Genomic DNA, 22,790 nt, shown 5'->3' on the forward strand with positions numbered 1-22,790 from the left:
GCTATACGTCAAACGTCGGTAAGGAGCCCTACGTTTTCTTTAAGAGAGTATGCGAACGATGAGGCGCATTGATTATGCGATGTGGCCGGGAGACAGCGCTTGCAGAACGAGTTTATGCGCGCCTCACTGCGTCCTAATATGTGGTCCAAGACGACATTAATTCACCTCACCCGTTCAGCAATGTGCCTAAGCAATGATTTTTGCGGCAATATGAAAGATGGTCGTCTCTCTCTTTTTTTTTTTCCTTCCTCTTACGTGGTCGGAGAAGCTGAGTGGTGAAGCCACCGTTCCCGCAACTGCGTTTAGGTCTGTGCAACCATACAACATTTTTTTGTTGTTTCATTCCCCTTTTGGGATGCAGCAACTCTCATGACAGGTTCTGGGGAGGTGAAAATTTCTTTTGTGAAAAAAAAAGTTATTTGTTTCCGAGGCATGGTTAAATCTGTGCACAGCGTGCATGAAGTCCTAAATATACCGACGATGGGCGCCTATATATATATCGAACTGTCATAGCGTTCGAGCCTCACATGCATATGCATGCAGTGGCGACTGTTCCAGTGGCCAGTCTTCTAATTATTCAGGGCGACTGTTGCGACTAGCTCGCATGAAAGTTTCTGCGCTCGTCTGTCATACATACTCGCTGCCAGAGCGTGATCGAGAAATACGGTGGCCGTCACAACCACGTGACAGTTGTGGTCACTCATCCACGCCGTTGTCTGCAGCGTTACGCTTGTCAAGGTACGATCAGTCATTCCTGACCCAGCGCCGAAGTTCGATATACAAAGCAGCAGCGTCTTCCATGCGTGAACCGCCACCCGATATACGGCAATAAATCGAACTCGCCGCCTGCCTTCCATTCCGTGGTTTCCAAAGTTCAAGGCTGACATTTTAGGTCTTATTATATTGCAGCTCTGAGGAGCCCGTTCCTGCGTTCAGCGGCGACGTCGTCAGTGGCGTATCAGTTCTTTATTTTATTTTTTCATGGGCGTCGGTTACGTCACAGACGGCGACGGCAATGGCAACGGTGGCGCGGCTCAACGCTACATAAAATATCTAAGATCGAATGAAACTTGAACTCGGGCCCTCCGTGATGTAGTCATGTATTTCACCACAGAGCCACACTAAGACTTGAAACTCATTTGAAAAAAAAAAAAAACTCTTTGCAGGCGTAATGTCGGGTGAGGAATATCGCTTACCTGTAGCGTACGTGGCAGAAGAGTAAAATAACAACCAGTCATTACACAATGCTAACTACGCTAAGAGTGTGTTTCTCACCCTGCAAAGTGGTCAGACATTGCTGCTGCTGTATGTGGCTGATGACAATCAAGAACAAAGTGCCCATATTACACATGTGTAGCGGTTAACTCGCTTATCCGCAGAATGACAAATAATGGCGTAGTCGGTGCTGTCCTATACATCAAAACTTTTTTTTGATTCATGGCATACTCGATGAACTGCGGAAATCCAAAGCTTCAAACACTGTTGACATCACTCCAACACGAGGCTACGCTCATAATTCGGGTTAGGCCACATCGTAATCGTCGGTGAATCTCCCTCCCCCCTCCTATGCTTTTGTTATTACGCTTTTGGAAGCAAAGCACGTTCAACTTTTTTTTTACTGCGTGTTTACTTCATAGTGTGCACTTTCGCTCAAGACCCCACTCAGTGTGGCAATGCGAATACTTCAAATCGCAACTGCCGATCGACCGGTTTCACAAAAAGACTCAACTGAACAATGCAATTACGCGAGTTGGGAACTATTGTTCGTTCTTCAATTTAATTTCAAAGCATGATGATAATTTTGACATAAGTGAAGTAACATCTAAATTTATAAAACTAAAATGGTCGCTATGGCTAGATACGTATCCTCACTTATGATTTTTCTGGATTTACACTTCTGCTAAAACCGACATATTATTAGCAAATGTTACAACTATGATCTGTTCAAAGTGGTTTTTCCACTCGTAATATTGACGTAATCTGCCCTGAAACAGTAAATAAATGATGCGGAATTATTTGGCATGCCCTGTTATTATAGGAGAGAAGTTATCCTTTTACGCGATGTTCACATCTACCACTCGACAACACTGACCTGTAGACGTAAGGGCCCACTTGCTTGAGCTCTGCTTTCTTGCCGGCCGCGAACTCATCCGGGTTCGTGATGTTGAACAAGTGGAATGACATGTAGATTGGCACCTTGACATTGCTCCATTTCTCCAGCGTCTCTGAGCCGTTTTTGAGTTGGAGTTGCTGTAAAATGAATGAAGTGCGCATATATAAGATGAATATATACTGGTTTACGTACTTTAACGCCTTGAAAGTAGTACCATATAAAGGGTACACGGCAGCTTTGGTTCGTTCGTTTTTGTTACGAACGCGCGAAGAGTTGCTTCTTTTGTTTCTTTATTTCCCATTGTTAATTACGAGGCCGTAACACGTTATCTCCAGTACACAAGAACGCGTGGACATCCTGATACACTGACGCATGTGCATGTGTGAGCATTTCATGTGCACGTCGTGAAACTATACCTCACGGGAATTTTCTTAGCCCTAACAACCCCCTGAAATCTACGTGCACAATAGTTTCGCTTCGACAGGCCTTGAAACAGCGCTTACAAAATTACGGTTGCATTCTCAATTCAATTCGGGCAGCGCTGGCAGCCAAGACAGCCAAGACCTGCCAATGACGCACGGCCAAACACCGCAGTCGGGTGAAGTATTTCTCCTCTGGTGTCAACTTTTAAAGAAATTCGCAAAGATTGTCAGTTAAAGCAGCGGAAGTACCCACAACCGCACCCACACTTAACAAGTCACCTCACTCTACGACTCTTACAGAGGCATCGCCTCTAAATTGCTCTAAATGCATGGATGGCATAGATCCGGGGTGCCCGCGCTGTGGTCACCCCAAATATTCTCAACAGCACATGCTGTGTCAATGTCCTGGTTGCGCGAGAGCAGCGAGTCGCCCTCTATGGAGGCTGACGAGAACTGTCTCCTCACAAACTACGACAAAGGAGACCAGCTCAGGTCCATTCAGAGGGCCCGCGAGATAGCCGTCGAGTTTAGCTTCCCCCGTCCCGTCGTCGGAGTGGCCCACCGGTGTCACCCCCAAAGGGGGGTTGAGCTCCGCCACCAGATACTAATAAAGTTCTTTGCCTGCCTGCCTGTCACCATCAGTCGTAATTTCGCAATTTATAAAGTCATTGTTTATTCTCTCTCCTTCAAGTCTAGCCGGAGTCATCCTGCAAACTCTTTCTGTGTTAGCTTCACCATGACCCGGACCCCTTATATTAGCCCTAAAAACTGAGGCGGCAAGCGCGACAGTTACACCGAACGAGGTTCCTTGTTGGATCGCAACGGCGCAGGAAAGGCGATTAGTCCGCTAGCTGCACGCGCCTATACTCGTGACGTCCTTTTGTTTCCTCGATGGCATATACGCTACGTTATTTGCCCGTTTGATTGGCGCTATTTTTATCCGAGTCCCTCGCATGGCAGAGGAAGGTAAAGCTCGTGGACATCCTCGTGCTGTGTGCCTTGTAGCGGGATGACGTCGGCGTGGCGCCACTCGGGCAGCACGCGTGTGTACAATCGTCGGATTCATTATGGCGGCCGCTATCGGCCGTTGGTACAAGAAGACCAACAAGTCCAACTTGCTCTACTTGTACGTGTTATGCACTTAACAGTTGCAGTCGGGTAAATTCAGCCTAGCACCTGAGGTTTGCGAACAAAGAACTCAAGGCTTTACTCCAGCAGACAGTGCACCCAGTGGTGGCACACCAGGAGAATTTCTCGATTCTTATGTCTTATGCTGTCATCTCTTCAAGGAAAATGACCTTACTGGTTTGGAAGCACTCAGAACTCGTTTTCGAAGATAGTGTGTCAAACGGTACCACGAAGAGCACCGATTACGTGAGATATTGGTGTTAAAAGAGCATTGACACCACGGTTGAAGATGCTAATTCTTAGCTAATGGACTCACGAGTAGACTCAATCTGACCGACTCAGATTCATATCTAGCCATGAGTCTGAGTGAGTCCGGGTGAGTAATGTTTTGGGGAATATGAGTCAGAGTGAGTCCAAAGCTCTAAATATATTTCATGGGTGTCTGAATGTACTGTAAATGTTTTGCCGACCTATTCCCGCAAGTCAGGAGATCGAATACAGGCCGCATTCTCGGTGGAGACGAAGGTGCTCGAAGCTCGTGCTCTTAGATTTAGGCGCACCTCAAAAAACACTGTGCGGTCGAAATTTGCGAAGCCTCCCAATACGGCGTCTCATCATCATATGGTGGTTTTGACAATTTTCACCATAACCATTATTATTACAGAGAGTGCGACTACGTGCAGCGGACCCTACCGGCTAAGTAATACTTTGGCACGGTTTTCTAGCTTCCTATGTGCAACTCTATAGGTATACTATAGGTTGCTCAGTGAACGACCAGTGTTGCTTGATGATGTTTTCAGATTACTCAAAGGTCAGCGGCAGACGTGAGAGTACTCACACTCTGTCCCTGTTTAAGCGTACACCATTTCACTTACATGAGGTAGTACAGATTTAAGTGCAGAGCAGCTTGAGCAACTTCTGTCGTCGTTTCATGTATCACGTAGGCGTTACGCAGCTCCCACGTTTGATGCATATGAGCCCAGCAAGCTGGAAGCTTGTAACGTCAGAGCTTGCTTGCTTGCGTTGCCGAATAGCTAATTCGTCTGGCCGAGCCAGCGCAACGCCAGCGTCGGGAATGAGACGCACCGTGCTGCGAATAGGAGGATTAATCAACTTTATTCGCACAGAAGCCGTGGTCCTCAGGGTGGCTCCGTGAGGTCAGTGACCCTTTAGGCTCTGGCAGCTATCGCTAGCTGCTTTTCTTTACTGGGAGTTCTACTAAACTCTGCCACGCTGACCGTGAGCGAGCTGGTCAATTCTTGTGCGTTACTATTTTGGCAGGGTGAGGTAACCAATCTGCGTGCAATAAACACCAGCCGATGAGGATTAGATGAAGATTGCGGCGAAGAAATGATTGCCTCCTGAGGTTTTCATAGGGCAAAAGGCACGCCGTTCAATTTTGTGGCGACTGGTGTCTCACCAGGGAGGAGGGTAAAAAGTACACTCCACAATGTAAAATAGAGGGTTGCTCAACAAATCAGACGATTATCAGAAAAGAACAGAAAAAGAGATGAAGTATCAATTAATCAGACAAAAACTACGAAGATAAACAACAGATAAGCACAACGAAAAGACAGGGGAATCAATGTTCTGCATTTTTTTTACAGCTTTCCTTGGGGTGGAACTGGTTTATAAATTTTGTCGCAGGTTTCGATCGCACTTTGTGGGGAATCGGTGTTGTGAGAGCACGCACTGCGACACCTGTTTTCTTTTTATTATTTATTTTTGACTCAGCGCAGGGTGACACTGTCTTACGGTTCGAGTCGGCGGAGAGGCTGGTGCGATGCTGAAGTGCACAAACAGGACTCGCGGCGACCGGAAACATTTGTCAACAATCATGCTCACTGATGTGTGGCGAGCATGGGTATACAACCAACGTGGATAGCGATCGCATCCTAGTATCCACTGCGCATGACGATGTTACGCTTGAATTTATCCCTAATTCTTCGTACATGACATTCCGAAGCTGCATGCAGATTCGTACGAGGATGCCGCGGGCGTTTACCAGACAGATACTTTAGAATAGGGGTTCTCAAGCATACTGGTCCAAGGGAATCCTGATAATATCCATTAAATGTGTAGTGACGCCTTTGGATAAAATGTTTAATTTCATTACACACGTGGTTGGTTTCGTTTTACGTCAGCGGTTTCTTGCCTGGAAGAGCTCGTTCCTAACCTTCAGGTGTTGTCCGTTTAGCCCAGGCCTTTTACGCTAAATGAGTTCCTCGAGATATGCGTCCGTAAAAAGAAAGAGAGAGAAAAAGAGAGAGAGAAAGAGGAAAAAGAGAGATAAGGAAAGAGAGAGAGAAAGAAAGAAAGGGAGAGATAGAGAGAGAAATAAATAAAGAGATAGTGAAAGAAAGAAAGAGAAAGAAAGAGAAAGAAAGAAAGAAAAAATAGAGAGAAAGAAAGATAGATAGAAAGAAAGAGAGAGAAAGATATAGAGAAAGAAAGAAAGAGGGAAAGAAAGAAATAGAGAGAAAGAGAGAAAGAACGACAGAAATGGAGAAAGAGAGAAATATAGAAAGAGAGAAAGAAAGAAAGAAGCGTTCACGTTGCCACCCATCACTGGCGTAGCCAGAGAGTGTGGTGGCAACGTGAACGCCGGGCCATGCACTTCCCGCCCATGCTCGCCCCTCCCTCGGAATTTTTTTTCGTCATGCATGCATAGCGCTAAATAATCGTATGTGTGCCCGGCCCCCATTTTATATCAAAAAGGCCCCCATTTTATATCCAAAAAAATGTCTGCATACAATGTTGCCACCCATACCCTTCTTTATTATTCCCCTCCGTGTACATTGGGAGACAACGTTCCACACCAGCCACAAGTAAAGCAACTTCTGAGCGTAAGAGGCGGAAGCATAAAGTTTCTCAGTGAATTTGGACCTTTCCTACTCCAGATAAGTGTCACGTGAGCGCGTCGCCCCATCGCGGCGTCTCTCTCACTCAATATCCTCGCTAGCTATAAGTAGAAAATCGACAAAACAATATGAAGCAGTAGAAGCGAAACCCGCAAGCGAGTCCCGAGTAGTAGTAGTAGTAGTAGTAGTAGTAGTAGTAGTAGTAGTAGTAGTAGTAGTAGTAGTAGTAGTAGCAGCAGCAGCAGTAGTAGTACAGAGATTCACTAGGAGCGAAGTTGGGCGACCATATTTCCCGAGTCGTCGTCGTTCCGTTCATCGTCTCATCCGCCATGCTGCACGGTTTCCGCTTATCGCAAGGCCCGACCCCCCTAGCGATACGCTCGTGCCGGCACACGTTTCAACTGCCATCGTTGTTGCCACTGCTGCTGTTTGCTGGTGTTCTCGGGGACACGTGGGTTTTTTTTCGCCTTGCCTCCGTTTCGCCTCGCCGCAAGGGAAGCAACATCCGCGGAAGGAATAGACGGCTGAACCAGTCGACGACGTCTCGGCACTTGCGGTCGCTTCCTCCTCAGTTATTTAGCCGCAAGTGGAGCACTGTGCGCCCTGGACGCTTACCCGCGGGCCACCGTAAAGTGCAGGTCGGCGGGACCGTCACTGCGGGCATCACCGCCCTCGAAATCCTCACCCGCATAGCGCACACGTGGCAAGGAAGAAGCAGCCTCGAATCCGTTTTGCTCGCTTTTTCGGCGTGGCCGCGGAACGCCATGAAGGGCTCGTTGGAAAATTGTGTCACGTTCAAGTTGCGCCTCAGGTTACAGCATAAATGGTTGCACCGTTTAGGAAAAAAAATAACCTTGTTGAATATAGAGTGCAGCTCCTCAAACTGGAAACCTGAACGAAATTTTGATAGGCCGAAGCACGACACACAGAAAATGAGATGATCGCTCCGTCTAATTAGCAGCTTACACTTACGTACGCAATTACTTAACACACCAGGAGGGTGATTCATTGCCACAGCGTGGATTACGTACCGTAAAGCGAGTGAGCACGCAGAATCTGCCATGCACGCGAATCCGCGTAGAAGAGCAACGTGGTAAAACCTTACTGCCCGAAAGGGTGCTTCGATGGGCAACTCCAGCCGTCTGAAGAAAGCGACGATTGCTGCTGCAAGGGGTGCGTAAAAGGATCGCTCACGTCGAGTTGCCCAGCAAGGACGTAAACAGCGCTCACCCCACCCCCGAAAAAAATTTCTGGCTGTGCACCTGCATGCTACCCAACTTTATTTCCTGGATGTCATGGTCAGATGGGGTGTGCAGCCACGAGTCCGTGGTCCTGGGGGCCGCTGGAAGCACCCTTACGAATTTGTGCCGTATGTGTGTGTGTGTGTGTGTGTGTGTGTGTGTGTGTGTGTGTGTGTGTGTGTGTGTGTGTGTGTGTGTGTGTGTGTGTGTGTGTGTGTGTGTGTGTGTGTCGCGAAAAAACGAGAAAAGGAACATGCCCAACAGCTTCACATATTTTTTAAAAATAAAGTTGGCATTCCAATGGTAGTTGTTTGGAGGGGGGCAGGCAGATGTGATGCACCATTTTGTGCTCTATATTCCATGACGAAAAAATAGGGGGGGGGGGGGGCACGGGCCCGGTGTTCCACTTCCTAGCTACGCCACTCGGCAAGTTAATTCTTTGTTTTTGTTTTTTAAGTGCTTCATGTTGTTCGTAGAATTGACCGACTCGCATAACGTAGAATGTTGCGTTTGCTCTCAAGACAATCCCAGAAACACAGTATGAGTCCTATCATATCGTCGCTGCTGCATGAGTCGACGAGACGAAAGACAATTTACCGAAGAAACATCGCCGGATCGTTGATTGGTTTGATTGATTGACATGTAGGGTTTAACGTCCAAAAACTACCATATGATTATGAGAGACGCCGTAGTGGGGGGGCTCCGAAAATTTCGACCATCTGGGGTTCTTTAACGTGCATCCAAATCTGAGCACACGGGCCTACAACATTTTCGCCTACAAAATGCCGCCGCAGTCGGAATGCAATCCCGCGACCTGTGGGTCAGTATCTGAGTACCTTAGCTACTAGACCACTGCGGCGGGGAATAATTGCGGCAGCAGTATACCGTTTGTGTGGCAGTAATACCCGAGCAGTAGTACCATTTTTAAAATCGACCGGGTTAAGTGGCCGCTTGTAAGCGTGCAATAGACATGCGCAGATGAACCCTCACGGTGCTCTCTTTCCTCTCATTTCTTTCTTTATTACCTTTAATCCCTCCCAGTGCAGGGTAGCAAACCGGACGCACGCCTGGTTGACCTTTCATTGATTCCCTTTCTCCTCCTGGACAGACTTGTTGAAACTTATAAATTGTTTCATATTGTGCAAGACATGTCCAGAAAAAACACCAGTCCCGCACAAAACGCGCAGCACCATCGCAGCCAAAGCTGCATGAAAAGCGGATTTTCAGAGCATTTTTTAACTCTTTCGGTAACTGCTACAAGCACACTTGCAGAGTATACCCACTATGCCCTACATAATATTTTTTTTTGCGTAGTAGAGAGGCATTCAATATGCCATCCTTCTTTGGAGAAGCGTGGTACCAGCTACACACTTGCAAAAAAATTTTGTGCAATTTTTCAATGCTGTGGCTGACGACGAGGAAGAATTACGCCCGAAGCTTTAGTAATGTATTGGAGCACTCTACGACCCACTCGTCATGCAATTCGCATTGTGTGACGCCTGGTAAAACGTTCTAGTAGAACGTTTTATTTCTCATATAAACGCCATTCCTTTCCCGACACCAAGCCTGCCAAGGGTCATTTTGCAAATGAGTTTCAAGCACCATCTTGGCTCAGTGGTAGACTGCTGGACTGGTACGCAGGGAAGCAGAGTTTGAATCCCATTGTGTCCTTGTTTTCATTAAGTAAGATTTTTCCCCATTTTTTGAGATAGCGCTTACGTACACCGACGGCGGCAGACAACTACCGCGCGCGCGACCCATGTAATCTCATAACAGCCTTCGCTGTAATAGTCGATCGAAATCTGGGGTTGCGTTTCGGGAGCAGTGTAACAGCAATTGCAATCGCTCTTCGAGATCAGGCCTACTTTTTGACGCCAGGCTGGTGTGGCGGCAGCTCGTGTCAGTATATATACAGGTGCACGAGACACGTACACTTATGTTGCCTTGTTTAAACAGCGTTGAAATCGGCAAGCTTCTCTATAAAAAACTTGTTGTTGGGCTAGTTGGTACATCATTTCTAAAAGTTCATTCGAGCACGAAAACACGACACGATCACTCACACACGCACACACCCATGCATCAAACACACACAGCGCTGTGTGTGTTTGATGCATGGGTGTGTGCGTGTGTGAGTGATCGTGTCGTGTTTTCGCGCTCGAATTAACTTTTAGAAAAGAAGCTTCTTTATGTACACTTCATGAACTTGGCTCGCTATCTGTAAATGTCTCAAAACTTGAATTGTCCTTTATACGATGATAATAATTTTTTAGGATATGACGTGTTGAAACGATATAATTATGAGGCATGCCTACAGCGGAGGGCTGCAAAATTTCGACCACCTACGGTTACTGAAGCTGCGCTAACATCACGCAGAATACTGGTCATTAGAATGTCGCCTCCATCGAAATGCGATCACCGCAGATGGTATCGAACCCACGTACCTCGGGAGAGCAGCTGAGCACCGTAACCACTTCCCTATGCGGCCATCCGTATGGTCAATACTGGGTAATGATTGCAAGAAAATATTTAAAAAAAGAAAATGCACACTAATTTATTAGCGAAAACAATCGAACGCACGCAGAAGGTTACGCATTTAACAGCGCGCCACCTTGACGCATTCAGAGCGCTCGCGCACGCATTCACGGCCGCGCGCGCTGTCAGCCTCGTTTTCAGACGCCCCCGGCGATCAGATGCGCCGACAACGACGCCAAACAGGAGGCGAGGCTGTACGACAAACCTTCATCGGTAGTTTGACATTCACCACGAGGTTTTTTTTTTTGTTTACGTAAAACACGGTCGGCGGTAGCGCGCGCAGATTTAGAGGTCGTCCCCCTCTCTGTTTCAGCGTTGCGTGTATACACGCACGTTACTGACTGCGGGTGCAGTGGCCCCGGCAAAGTAGATGCACACGCGGCCATTTGGAAACTTACCAGACAGCGAAGCTGTATCCGTAATTCTCATTAAAGCCACGCTAATATTACAGAAAGATGGCAAGTTTGGCAACTTGGTTTACATTCGTGGCTAAACATTTGGCTGAAGCGCACCGAAAAAGATGGACAAGAATATGTATCGACTGTCCTGTCGACTTTTTGTCCGTGTTTTTTGGTTCGTTACAACCAAATTTTCAAACATGAACGCTAGTATGAGCTGGTTTAAGAGGCCCATTTTGGGAAGGTTATAAAACTACCCAATACTTTGGTACAATCACCCAATGGTATAATCACACGTGAGGGCAGTGTAAGATTTGGAAGGAAGGAATGGCCGCTGATGATGGAGGAACTGAACGCCGACAAGAGGATACGAGAAACATAACAAGGGTTTATGAGATTATTTACACTTATTTACAGAAAAGAAGGGATAGTGGTTTCACAAACCACGAGCGTGGTGGTTGAACACTACATAGTTCAGAGCCAGGTTCAGAGAGCGCCGTCCAGCACTCTGCTGCTTCGTTTTATGCCCTGTCGGGCTCCTCCTCTCCGAGTCGAACACCTATCACGCACACACAGGTGAGGGGGGCGAGCATGCACGGTCCACATGCACACTGCACTGGGGTGGCGCCAGCAGGGCTCGTCCTCGTCGTGTGGGTGCCGCTACTCGAGAGTTCCCACGATGTTGGCAGCATACTTCAAAGGGTCCGCCGATTTTGTTCGCTCAATTAGCGGGGTGATTTGCGGTGCTGTCCGTCGCGGTCTCTTTCAGGAAGACGCCGTCGTTGTTGGCCTCTCTCGAACGGCTAACGGCGTCTTGGCGACACGACGTCTTGGTCCTCTGGCTAGCACGTACAATGCCTGACGAGCATAGGCAGTCGGCCGGTCGGCTTGGTGATTGGGGATCAAAAGGGAGCACCGCTCCTCTTTCAGCTCCGGCGCCGGCCACGCTACCTTTGCAGTCGCCCGATGAGTCGCCGAGTCCATTAGTCACCGCTTCTGCTTGAAGCGACGACAAAAGGTCCGCTTTTGAAGGACGTGAACTCGCCTCTGCCCGCCGCCTGGTCTGGAACAATCACTCAAATACTTGACAGCGTCGGTAAGACTGGGCGCCGAAGGGATTGAGAGATGAATCCCCAGGCCAAACCTAACAGCTCCTCCGCCGCCCGGAAAATCTCGGCTGGCCAGCGCTCCCAACCGCTGGGCACGAAGAGAATGGCTGGTGACAAGGACGATGGCCTGGCTGTTCTCTCCAGCTGCGTACTCGAAACCAACTCCCAATCCAGCTCACAATGACCGACAACAGCAAGGCGAACCACACAACACAATACCATGCTGCAGTCAAGCACATTGGACCCGCTTAAAACCCTCCAGGCTTCTGAAAACATAAACAAAAGAGAAACCTGTACGCTAAAATTTTGAAACAATTTTGTGCCGCCAAAGTTACAACAATCATGGCTGTGGAGATGCTTACTAAAGATGGAACAAATTGCCGTGTGAGAAAAGCACACAAAGGCAAATACAATTTGGCCCCATAAACCGTAATCACACTACTTCAAAACTAGCTTTCTCCTACCATCCGCACTACTAAGTTGTAACTGACATTTAATTTCCTGACTAATTTTATGAAACACAACCAAATACAAAGGTTTCACACCAATGCTGCCATACCCTATACACAAGTTATCTGGGCGCTTTCTTCATTCTCTCAATACATACTTGCAAGGTGTGGTCGAGAGTACCTAATTTTATGACACCCTGACGCGAACAAACTCTCTCACATCAAATCAAACTGCGTCTTATAAATCCTAGAAATATATCTAGTCTCAAAATTTTGGTGAACGCAGTGCTTTCAGCGCAAGTGATCATATATGATCCCTAAGTGATCACAAAAACAACAAAACGAAGTAAACTTGGTCTGCTAACACGCTCCTTTGCTGGATGTAGTTTCATGTCAGCCCATGGTTTTAAAGAACGCACATGATTTTTCTGTGCGCTCTAGCACGACATCTTACTATGATCCAAAGAGCGCTAGCATACCCACACGCACCTAACCATAGGTGATATCTCTCTCACCTAGGTATCCTTAAACCCTCATCTGAACGTAAATTTTCTCAAGATATCGAACTGTGTAAATCTTTAAAGCGCATCTCTAATCTCAACGTTCGATATATAACATAATGCTCAGCTAAAGAATTTCACCTGATCCCTGAGCACATATTAAAATCACAAAGGGAAATGCAACTCGTGTACCAACACGCTCATTAACTGGATGTAGTTTCATGTCAGCCCATGTTTTTAAAGAACGCACATTGCTGTGCGCCCTAGCACGACATCATACTCTCATCCAAAGAGCGTCAGCACACCAATCGCACACCTAACCATAGGCCATTTCCCTGTAACTCAACTAAAAACATTTACAATGCCCTTAAAAAGTCCAGAAGGGAAGAACTGCTGCCACACGAACTAGCCGGGGAGGTGCCACAGGAACACCACTTTAAATCCAAATATAAACAAACAAATACATTTCCAATAAAACTCCTGTGTCCGACTCTCCAGCTTACAGCTGTTCCTCACTTCAATTGTACACGCGGGGGTCGAGGTCTTGGCGAACTTCGGGGACGCCCGGGTCCACAACGAGCACGTGCTTCCAGCTGAACAGCAGCGTTACGCCTCATTTGCGATTTCAGCCGGCTTTTGTCAATCTGGCAGAGGGAACCCGAGCAATCCAAGGGAAAGAATGACGGTGTCCTATTTGGTCTAGCCGAGCGGTGTTTAGCTATTGTGGTCTTTCTTCTAGGACCACGTCGACACTCTTTTCCGTGAAAAGCTCTAAGTCTCCCCCGCGCATACCGTCGCGTGGACTGGCGCCATGGCTTACCGCTTAGCCGCTGGCGTTTTGCTGCACGACACAAAGGCCTCCCCGGCGAACTGGCCGATAACCCACTCTTCCGTCGTTCACCAGGCTTATTGCTACTTCTTTCATGCCTTCGCTTTGTCGCTCGCGTACGCTTACCTCTTTTACGGCGACGTTTGCGACTGACCTGTCCCGCACTGCCTTGAAATTTGTCGCGGGTTGAGCCGTCGGCAGTATTACAGTTCAAAGGCAACTCATAAGACTTGCTCTTTCCCCGTGATTGCATTCCCGCTTTCTTTTTACTTTTCGTCTGGCGGCTCGGACGCATGCAAACCGGCTTTGACGCCAAAGCGGAACCCCTAGTTCTGTTCGCTACGCTCAAACGTGTCGAGCCTTTCTTTACACCCGTAGTGCATTTTGTCTCGCTCGTAACTCTCCTACGTCGCCTGCGTCTGCGCCGCTTTTTGCGTCTCGTTTCTGAGCCTACTGCTTGCATCTCAAACTCGCTCACTCTCTCACAGCATTTGTTAGCTGTCTTGCCCGCGCAGTCTAAATGATTTTCTAAAGAAACATCTGTTTCACATTCCGGACTGGCGGACAGCGTAACACACTGAAGAACCATGCCACTGTTTCTCACAGAAAAATCTCGCTCGCATTCATGGGAGCTGTCTACAACCACAATGTTCTTCTCACTCTCTGCTTTCGCTGCTTTTCCTGAGCTTTCTCCGGTGTTCTTGATGTCTTCGACCTCAATTGCAAGATCCACCGTTGCGACAAACACAGTTGAGGCCTGTACCAGCTTTTCTACAGCTATCCTAGCTGTTTCGCTAACAGTTGACTGGCACAGCACCTCGTCGCATTTGCTCTGGCCTTCGTCGGCCTCTCTAATCAGCGCGGCATCATTCGCAGCACTTAAACTTGGTTCTTCATCGAACCCGCTGCTGTCCCCAAACGTGCTAGCCTTCTCTACAAGTCTGGGCTGCACCTCGCACTTCTCGTGCGCTACACTTACGGATGGTTGAATTTTCCGTCTCATAGACTCGATTTTCTGTTCCAATTGATCGAGCCGCTCTTTTCTATCCCTTATTTTCTTTTCTCGTTTCTCAATTTCCTGTTTTTCAAAAATCTCTACTGCGTTTTTAATCTCGTCCTCACTGGCTTTTTGCGCGATCAGCATCCAAATCGCTGTCCTGTCCATTCCTTCCTTTATTTCAATGCCTAGATGCTTACTCACAGCCAAAAGTTCATCTCTTAGCATTGCCTTCCACGACATGATTGCCGTTGTACTTTGGTCCTGCATTTCACACATAATTAGGGGATCCCTACAACTCAAAACTCACAAAAGGTGATCTCCCTAATCCACACACAATCCAGCTTCTAATAAACTCACACAATTGAAGCCTGGAAAGTCAAAGCAAAGACCAAGCACTCACCACAGCACAGCACCATGTCGTGAAGTCGATCTCACCGCTGCCAACCAGTTGTAGCAGTCGGAAGGAAGGTCGCAAGGATGATGGCATCCCACCGCTGCCACCAGTTGTTCAGGTCGAAAGGAGGAACGCAGGAGGATACGGGAAACATAACAAGGGTTTATGAGATTATTTACACTTATTTACAGAAAAGAAGGGATAGTGGTTTCACAAACCACGAGCGTGGTGGTTGAACACTACATAGTTCAGAGCCAGGTTCAGAGAGCGCCGTCCAGCACTCTGCTGCTTCGTTTTATGCCCTGTCGGGCTCCTCCTCTCCGAGTCGAACACCAATCACGCACACACAGGTGAGGGGGGCGAGCATGCACGGTCCACATGCACACTGCACTGGGGTGGCGCCAGCAGGGCTCGTCCTCGTCGTGTGGGTGCCGCTACTCGAGAGTTCCCACGATGTTGGCAGCATACTTCAAAGGGTCCGCCGATTTTGTTCGCTCAATTAGCGGGGTGATTTGCGGTGCTGTCCGTCGCGGTCTCTTTCAGGAAGACGCCGTCGTTGTTGGCCTCTCTCGAACGGCTAACGGCGTCTTGGCGACACGACGTCTTGGTCCTCTGGCTAGCACGTACAATGCCTGACGAGCATAGGCAGTCGGCCGGTCGGCTTGGTGATTGGGGATCAAAAGGGAGCACCGCTCCTCTTTCAGCTCCGGCGCCGGCCACGCTACCTTTGCAGTCGCCCGATGAGTCGCCGAGTCCATTAGTCACCGCTTCTGCTTGAAGCGACGACAAAAGGTCCGCTTTTGAAGGACGTGAACTCGCCTCTGCCCGCCGCCTGGTCTGGAACAATCACTCAAATACTTGACAGCGTCGGTAAGACTGGGCGCCGAAGGGATTGAGAGATGAATCCCCAGGCCAAACCTAACAGCAGCTAGTCGACGATGAAAACCGCATGCACGTGGACTCCTGTCTCCGCTGTCACTACGCATCTACGTACACTGTACAACGCCCAATGAGAGTCTGGAATAGAACGCTGTACCAATGTTGCAATGTCTATAAGACGAGTGGTAGAAACAGAACAATAAGGGGGAAAAAAAGAAAGATTTTAAATAAACAATGTCGTGTTACTTGTCGCACGTCTCCAACCCTGACGCGCGAATATGACCCGAAGGAGGCATCGTTCTGTCGTTGCCTTGGCTGCGGTGACACTTCAATGCCGCACAACAAGTAGCGACGAGTGAAGGCGCACCCACGAAAAGCGTCCTGCGCGCGATCAACAATCGCCGTGACGGCAAGGACCTGTCTGACGCAGCAGGGCCGTCCTCGTGTGCTAAGGTATATACGCCTGCTTGTAAACTACGTACGCAAGTTTCCATCAGCGTATACACAAGTCCTCCAAGGGCCGGTTACGGGAAGAGAGAATTGTACGCAGACGGAGGCCGACGTGTCGGATAACCTACAGCTACACATTGGCCGTACGATAAATTATCGGCATTTCCAATGAACACACTATAGGTGGCGGATAAGCAATTACCATCTGAGACATATTTTGCAAATAGCGTGTTCTACAGATCTGTGGTTACGTTGCGCCCCCAAGTGGTCAGGGTCAATCTTCACGTGGCACTCGTGGAGGAACGGGAAGGGGATACGATGCCGCTGCGGCTTTTTAGTTCTCTCGAGTCTGGTTGTGTATTCATTCAAACTTTACGAACACGTATGCAGCCTTCTCGACTGTTCGACCTTCGATATCGGCGTTTGAGAGCGTATGTAAGTTTTAAGCCGAGACCGCCTACAAGGTCGGCGAGACGAAAGTGCCGCCGTCAGCATCGCCGGAGATGTCTCGCCACATGTGATGTCGACGCGAGTACGACGTGGCTAAGTGTAGCTTTTTATCGCTCCCTGTGTATGAATTGTGTTTTCCTTTTTATTCGTCACGACGACGCATCGGGGTGCCGACGAAGTTTAATTCAGCGGCCGTCACACCTTTTGTGTCCCCTATGAAGACGTAGTAGACGTGCGCTTACGAAACTGAAAGCAGACGCCGTTGGAGACGATGTTGAAGTGTCGCTTGTGCAGCAAGTGAACAAAACGGGAGCTCGATTTGCCTACAGGCGTCACGAACACAATGTATTCGTCATTGTTCAAGGACGCTGTTTGGCAATGTCTTTCAGGGGAAATGGGATATGCTTAACTCGACTGCCGGAAGGGTATACCCTTCCGGCATTGGTATTCCGGCGTTGGTATAAGGCATATATGCCTTATACCAACGCCTCCCGTAATTGGCGGCATACACAATTACGCCTTGCAGCCAAAGATCACATCGCGCAAGACCGGTGCGAATGGATAGGATTCTTATCTGCCTCGATCAAACAGTGGTTACAGTGCTCGGACTCGAAGGTCGAGGGTTCGATTCCGGCCTCATTGGTCGCATTTCGAGGGACGCGATCATGTTAGAGGCCCCTGTATATTGTGCGATGTGAGTTGGTCGAAATTCGAGGAGCCCTCCAATACGGTGTACACCCTGTTTTCGGGACGTAAAAGCTTGTTAGTTAGGCCTGGTGTCTGTCCTGGGTCTTTCCTCCTGGTGACGCATTTCATTTAGCCACTGTATAACGCGAAGGGTAAAATGAAGATATTGTCATTACTCATTTATGTAGAAATGTATGAAGATTGGCGAAAGGCAAGGACGGCCATCCGTTTTCTACTTGCTAATATTTCCTTCAGCTGTTCAAACAAAACTTCGGAGTTAAACAACTGCCACTGTCAAGTGCTCGAACCCGCGACGAGTACTTTAACAACTCAATCAACGACGCTCGATGCTAGATGAACGGAGACGCCGACTTCAAGTAAGCGAGCTAAATAAAAAGACTGTCTTTGTATAAAACGCGAGATAATCTATTTTACTTAGGAGGAAGGCAAAAGTAGGTAAACGTTGTTTTTAAATGGTGTGGTGAAAGACGCCAAAACCAATATGGAATAGAAGAAATGGGAACGGCGATAGAAATTATAACATTATATATATATATATATATATATATATATATATATATATATATATATATATATATATATATATATATATATATATATATATATATATGTGTGTGTGTTCCCTCATGTAATACCCCGACTGGGGCCTTTGAGGTATACTAAATAAATATATATATGCCTTCAAAATATGAACAAAGAAAAACAGGTCAAAGCGACGAAATCACGTAACTGCCGCAAGAGACACAGATAGATAACCTGGAGTCATCAATAAGGAAGAGAGACAAATAGTAAGTTATATATTCAATACATTAGCTTATGAGTAACCAAGAAATTAGCAGGAAAACATTTCCTCAATGACTAAAAGCATGGTGGCATTTCCTTTACAGCATTAGCTGTTTGCCCGTGAATGAATACGCGCTCTAAAGCAACATTATCGATAAAACATGCCGGGTTCCCACTGTTTATTTTAGCTGAATATAGAGATATTCACCGGCTTCTGCTGCATGGGACATGATCCACACGCAAACGCACGGGATTCAAAGCCTATGGAATATTTAACTTCAGTGGTTCATGTAAGCAAAATATTGTTACGTAGGTGTTGCTGTCGATGTCGACTAGAGGACGCTGCTATCCGTAGAAGAGGTTGAAATATCTCGGGGTCAGAACCGATTGTATCGCACTTGCCTTCCCATGCGCGTCTGCAACTGCAACTCTACGCGCATCATTCTGGTGGAGGTGCTGGGTAGAGTTACGGAAGTCGGACCTGGATCTCCGCAGTGGACATAACATCGGTTCCACTGATACGGCTATCGACAGTGTCTCGGCCGCTCAGACACCAGTGCACTACGTCATGTTCGTGACCTGGGAATCTTCACCGGCATTGGCAAGGTCGACGTTGATGAGTGGATGTAGATGTATCAGCGCGTCGCCACCAGTTACAGGTGGGATCCAACACTTATGCTGGCGAACATGATGTTATACCTAGGGGACACAGCAAAGGCGTGGTTTGACATGTACGAAGCTGAACTCACAACTAATAAACTGCTCAGCGCAAAAAAAAAATCTTAGGCAATGAACACGAGACAAGGACAAGCGCTCAACTAGTCCAATCCCACACTTTACTTTGAACTCACAAGTTGGGACACCTGCAAGGAGAGGCTACGTGATCTTTTTGCGAGGCCAATCAGACGCCAAGCAGAAGCCCAAAAGGAGCTCGCGTCTCGTGCCCAGACGTCCTCCTAATTGTACATTTCACACATTCAAGGCGTTCTGGCACTTAGCCGAAAAGCCATGACAACATGCCGGAGACAGATAAGGTCGGAAAAGTGCATCATGAACGGTATCGACAATGATGAATTAAACTTCTTGCTATGCAAGAGATGCACAACAGTTGACTGCCTCATTAAATAGGGCCGCCTCTTTGAGCAAGCAAAAGGCAAGCGCATCGTGCAAAGCTTCGACCGGCTTCCTAATATGGCTTCAACCTTGTCATTTAATGAACCTGAGCCGTTGCATCAATCAGCATCACCAAGTTTGACGCAAGCCATACGTCGCGAACTCGGGGCTATCTATGGCTCCGAGCTCTCGTGGTCTTCATACGCATGACAAGCTGACAATCTCGCTCATTCAAGCTGATGTTCGCCAGTAAATTGCGAATATGAACATACCATCTACCGTTAGCCCGCGTCCCCCGTCTATCACCCCGATCATTGCAACTGCTACGCCTCGACAGTATTCTGCGAACCGCGGTACCGAAACCCATCTGAATGGCGAACACCGGGTGACAGACCAATCTGGTTCGTGTGCTCCCGGATCGACCATATCTCCCGCCACTGCCGTAACCGCTGGAATTAATCGCCTTGCCTGTATATTGACCATCGCTACGAACGCCCCTCTCGTCCTCTGTCACTTCAAGCCGAACCATCCCGTGCTGACCCTGCCGCTCCTCCTCGATTCATCACTAACCGTTCGCCATCTCGGCAGCGCCGTCAGTCTCGTTCCTCTACATCACGGTGACCCCCGTCCCCACCTTACTCAGGCCGTTCCACGGGAAAGTAACCAACGCGATTCCTAGAGGTGAAGCTGCGTTGATGATTCTGTCTGCGAAACCTATGTTGACCCTTGGTAATAAACGGAACATAATCGAAGTTTTTGTTGATCATGTACCCGTTGTACTGTACTGGAACTCCGCTGTCGGTCATGCACTCTGCACCTTCGTATAGCTGTCTTCAAAAAGTACTAACGCCCACCGAATCGCTGTCATACGAGTAGCCAACGGCAGCACAACTGCCGCAATGGGAATGTGTACCGTTCGTATCACCATCGTCGACAGCTCCACGTTAGTTCTGTTCACTGTCCTTGCCGAGTGCTATCAAGAGGCGATTTTCCGAATGAACTTTTTGACTGTTCATTTTGCGCTTATCGACTGCTTAACCGGTACTGATGCAGACGTCGTTATGCAGACTGATGTCACGGATGCAGGCTGTTTTGGTTTATAGGGGGTGAGACCTCGTCAGGCTTTTAGCCTTTAGTCTTTGCCTCCCGCAGGGAAATTCTGCATTTTTTCCTGCAAATAAACGTTGTTGTTGTTGTTGTTGTTGTTGTTGTTGTTGTTGCTGTTGTTGTTGTTGTTGTTTCGCCTAGCCCTTGTTTGGATGACATTTGACCATGGGAACAGACCATCACGCCTTATGTTGGCTCTCCTAACACATATCAATATGATTAGACGTCTGTAAAAAGTGGGCGAATTCATAGAATCAAGCTGTTTACGTAAGCGCAGCTGCGTAAATATTTATGCAGTCTCTCTCTTTATGTGCGTGTTTTTTTTTTCAAACTCCCCTTCTCGTGCGATGCATCTTGCAGGACATTACGGCAGTATATGTTAAATCAGTGAAATGAGAACCACGGCCCCGCAGCTACAAACCATGAACTCCGTAGTGCAGATGCACGTAGCCCCGATACGGGGGTCTTTTCAATGATAGAAGTTGTTATCTCGGCTCATATTGTCCCTGATTCTTGCTGAAAGTGCGGGAATGTAGGACTAAGTTGGGTGTAGAGATGTCGGGCGATAAAGACTATAGGTCAGTTGGTCGTGAAGCTATATAATAGCGCTTCAAGTTGCCCACTATGGTACTTTAACCTCCTCTCTCCTCTCGTAGCACCCTTAACACTGAACAGATATGGAGGAGTCATGTGATATACGGAGTTTTGTTGACCAAGGCGATCGCGCACTGACAACACAACGTGCTGCTTATCTTTTGAAGGGCCGAGAACAGCAAGGCTGTTTACGAACAATAAGATGACGATATGAAGAAGTACGCGAGTGTGCGGTTGCTGTTGCTCTGAGTCCCAAACCAGAATCTGTCGACAAAATATTGTAACCTAGTAACGTCATGCGCATGCATGTCGGAAAGTACAAGCTTCATACGAAAGCAGGCTCCAATCGGTTCACGTTTAAATATTGCAAATTTGGAAACACGACAAGCTCGAGCTCTGCCCGCGCGAAAATTCGCGATTTCCCGGTTAAGACATGCAGCTTGATTCAACGCTTTTTAGTTTGGTTTACTATGGTGTGGCAACAGCAATGCAACGATGAAAAACCCATCAATGTATAGCATCTCTTAAAATTAGGAATGTATATTATAGTGTGTTGCCCCGCCGCGGTGGTCTAGTGGCAAAGTACTCGGCTGCTGACCCGCAGGTCGCGGGTTCAAATCCCAGCTGCGGCGGCTGCATTTCCGATGGAGGCGGAAATGTTGTAGGCCCGTGTACTCAAATTTGGGTGCACGTTAAAGAACCCCAGGTGGTCTAAATTTCCGGAGCCCTCCACTACGGCGTCTCTCATAATCATATAGTGGTTTTGGGACGTTAAACCCCACATATCAATCAATTAATTATAGTGTGTTACGTTATATTACACATGCTGTACACTTAAAAGTGTTTTTAAAATCTCACGTTTTGCAAATTATGTGGACTGTTGGAACGACGCCCCATGACGCAGAACGACACAGAAGCATCATGGAACTCATTGTTCAAGGGTTACACTGCTGTACTACTAGAGTAAATGAGTGTATGTTTCGCAGTCTTCTACGGGATCGTGCCACAATGTTGTACATATAAACGTGTGGTGTACAAAGAAGGCTGAAACTCAAAGCTTATCAGCTATGAATTCGATTCTACACAATAAATTGTTAACAACTCGACCAGGATTCAATGACGAGGACAAACAACTCAGGCTCGGTTGAACAGCTTGCTCATGCAAAACATTAGTGCGCATTCAAAGCAACATACATTCGCCTCCGTTTTTCTTCAGCTGCATTCCGCACAGTCGCATGGCGTCTCTTCCCGTGTCGTCATGCTTAACATCTGACTACGATGACGTAGTTGGGGAAGATAGTAATAGATGCGTCACTACAGTTGTCTCTTTGTCTCTTTGTCTCGTTGTATAATGATTTGATAAATGACTCCTAAGACGACGTACTTAGTAGAGTTGTCTATAACGTGTACTATTCCCATGAACATTTTATATGCGTACAAGAATTCTATTTGCGTACAAGGATTTTATATGCGTACAAGGAAAAACACACCTCTTCGATGTGTTATTCTTGAGCGATGAAACATTTTACTGTAACATCAATACTGATGAAGGAATATCTGATCACAAAATAGAAGCTAGTCCAAGGATTAATAAATGCTTGAGAAAAACAAGAACTGTTGAGGTTCGCAGTTTCAACCAAGCTGAAGACGTGCAAATTCTTGATCACTTGGATCTTGTATTTGATAAGATGCCACGAAAAGAGGACATTGGTAAGCGTTTGAAATACTGT

The 22,790-nt window shown here is 47.5% G+C and overlaps 1 protein-coding gene across 1 annotated transcript in view; it reads right to left on the bottom strand.

The window, feature by feature from the left end:
- The window catches only part of LOC119177472 (lysosome membrane protein 2), an 81,360-nt gene that overhangs the window by 23,914 nt on the left and 34,656 nt on the right, over nt 1–22,790 (bottom strand). The window contains exon 2 of the mRNA XM_037428893.2: nt 2,093–2,250. Coding sequence (XP_037284790.2) covers nt 2,093–2,250 — 158 coding nt within the window. The remainder of the gene's footprint in view (nt 1–2,092; nt 2,251–22,790) is intronic.

This window comes from Rhipicephalus microplus, chromosome 2, assembly GCF_043290135.1.
Source record: "Rhipicephalus microplus isolate Deutch F79 chromosome 2, USDA_Rmic, whole genome shotgun sequence".
NCBI classification, from domain to species: Eukaryota; Metazoa; Arthropoda; class Arachnida; order Ixodida; family Ixodidae; genus Rhipicephalus; species Rhipicephalus microplus.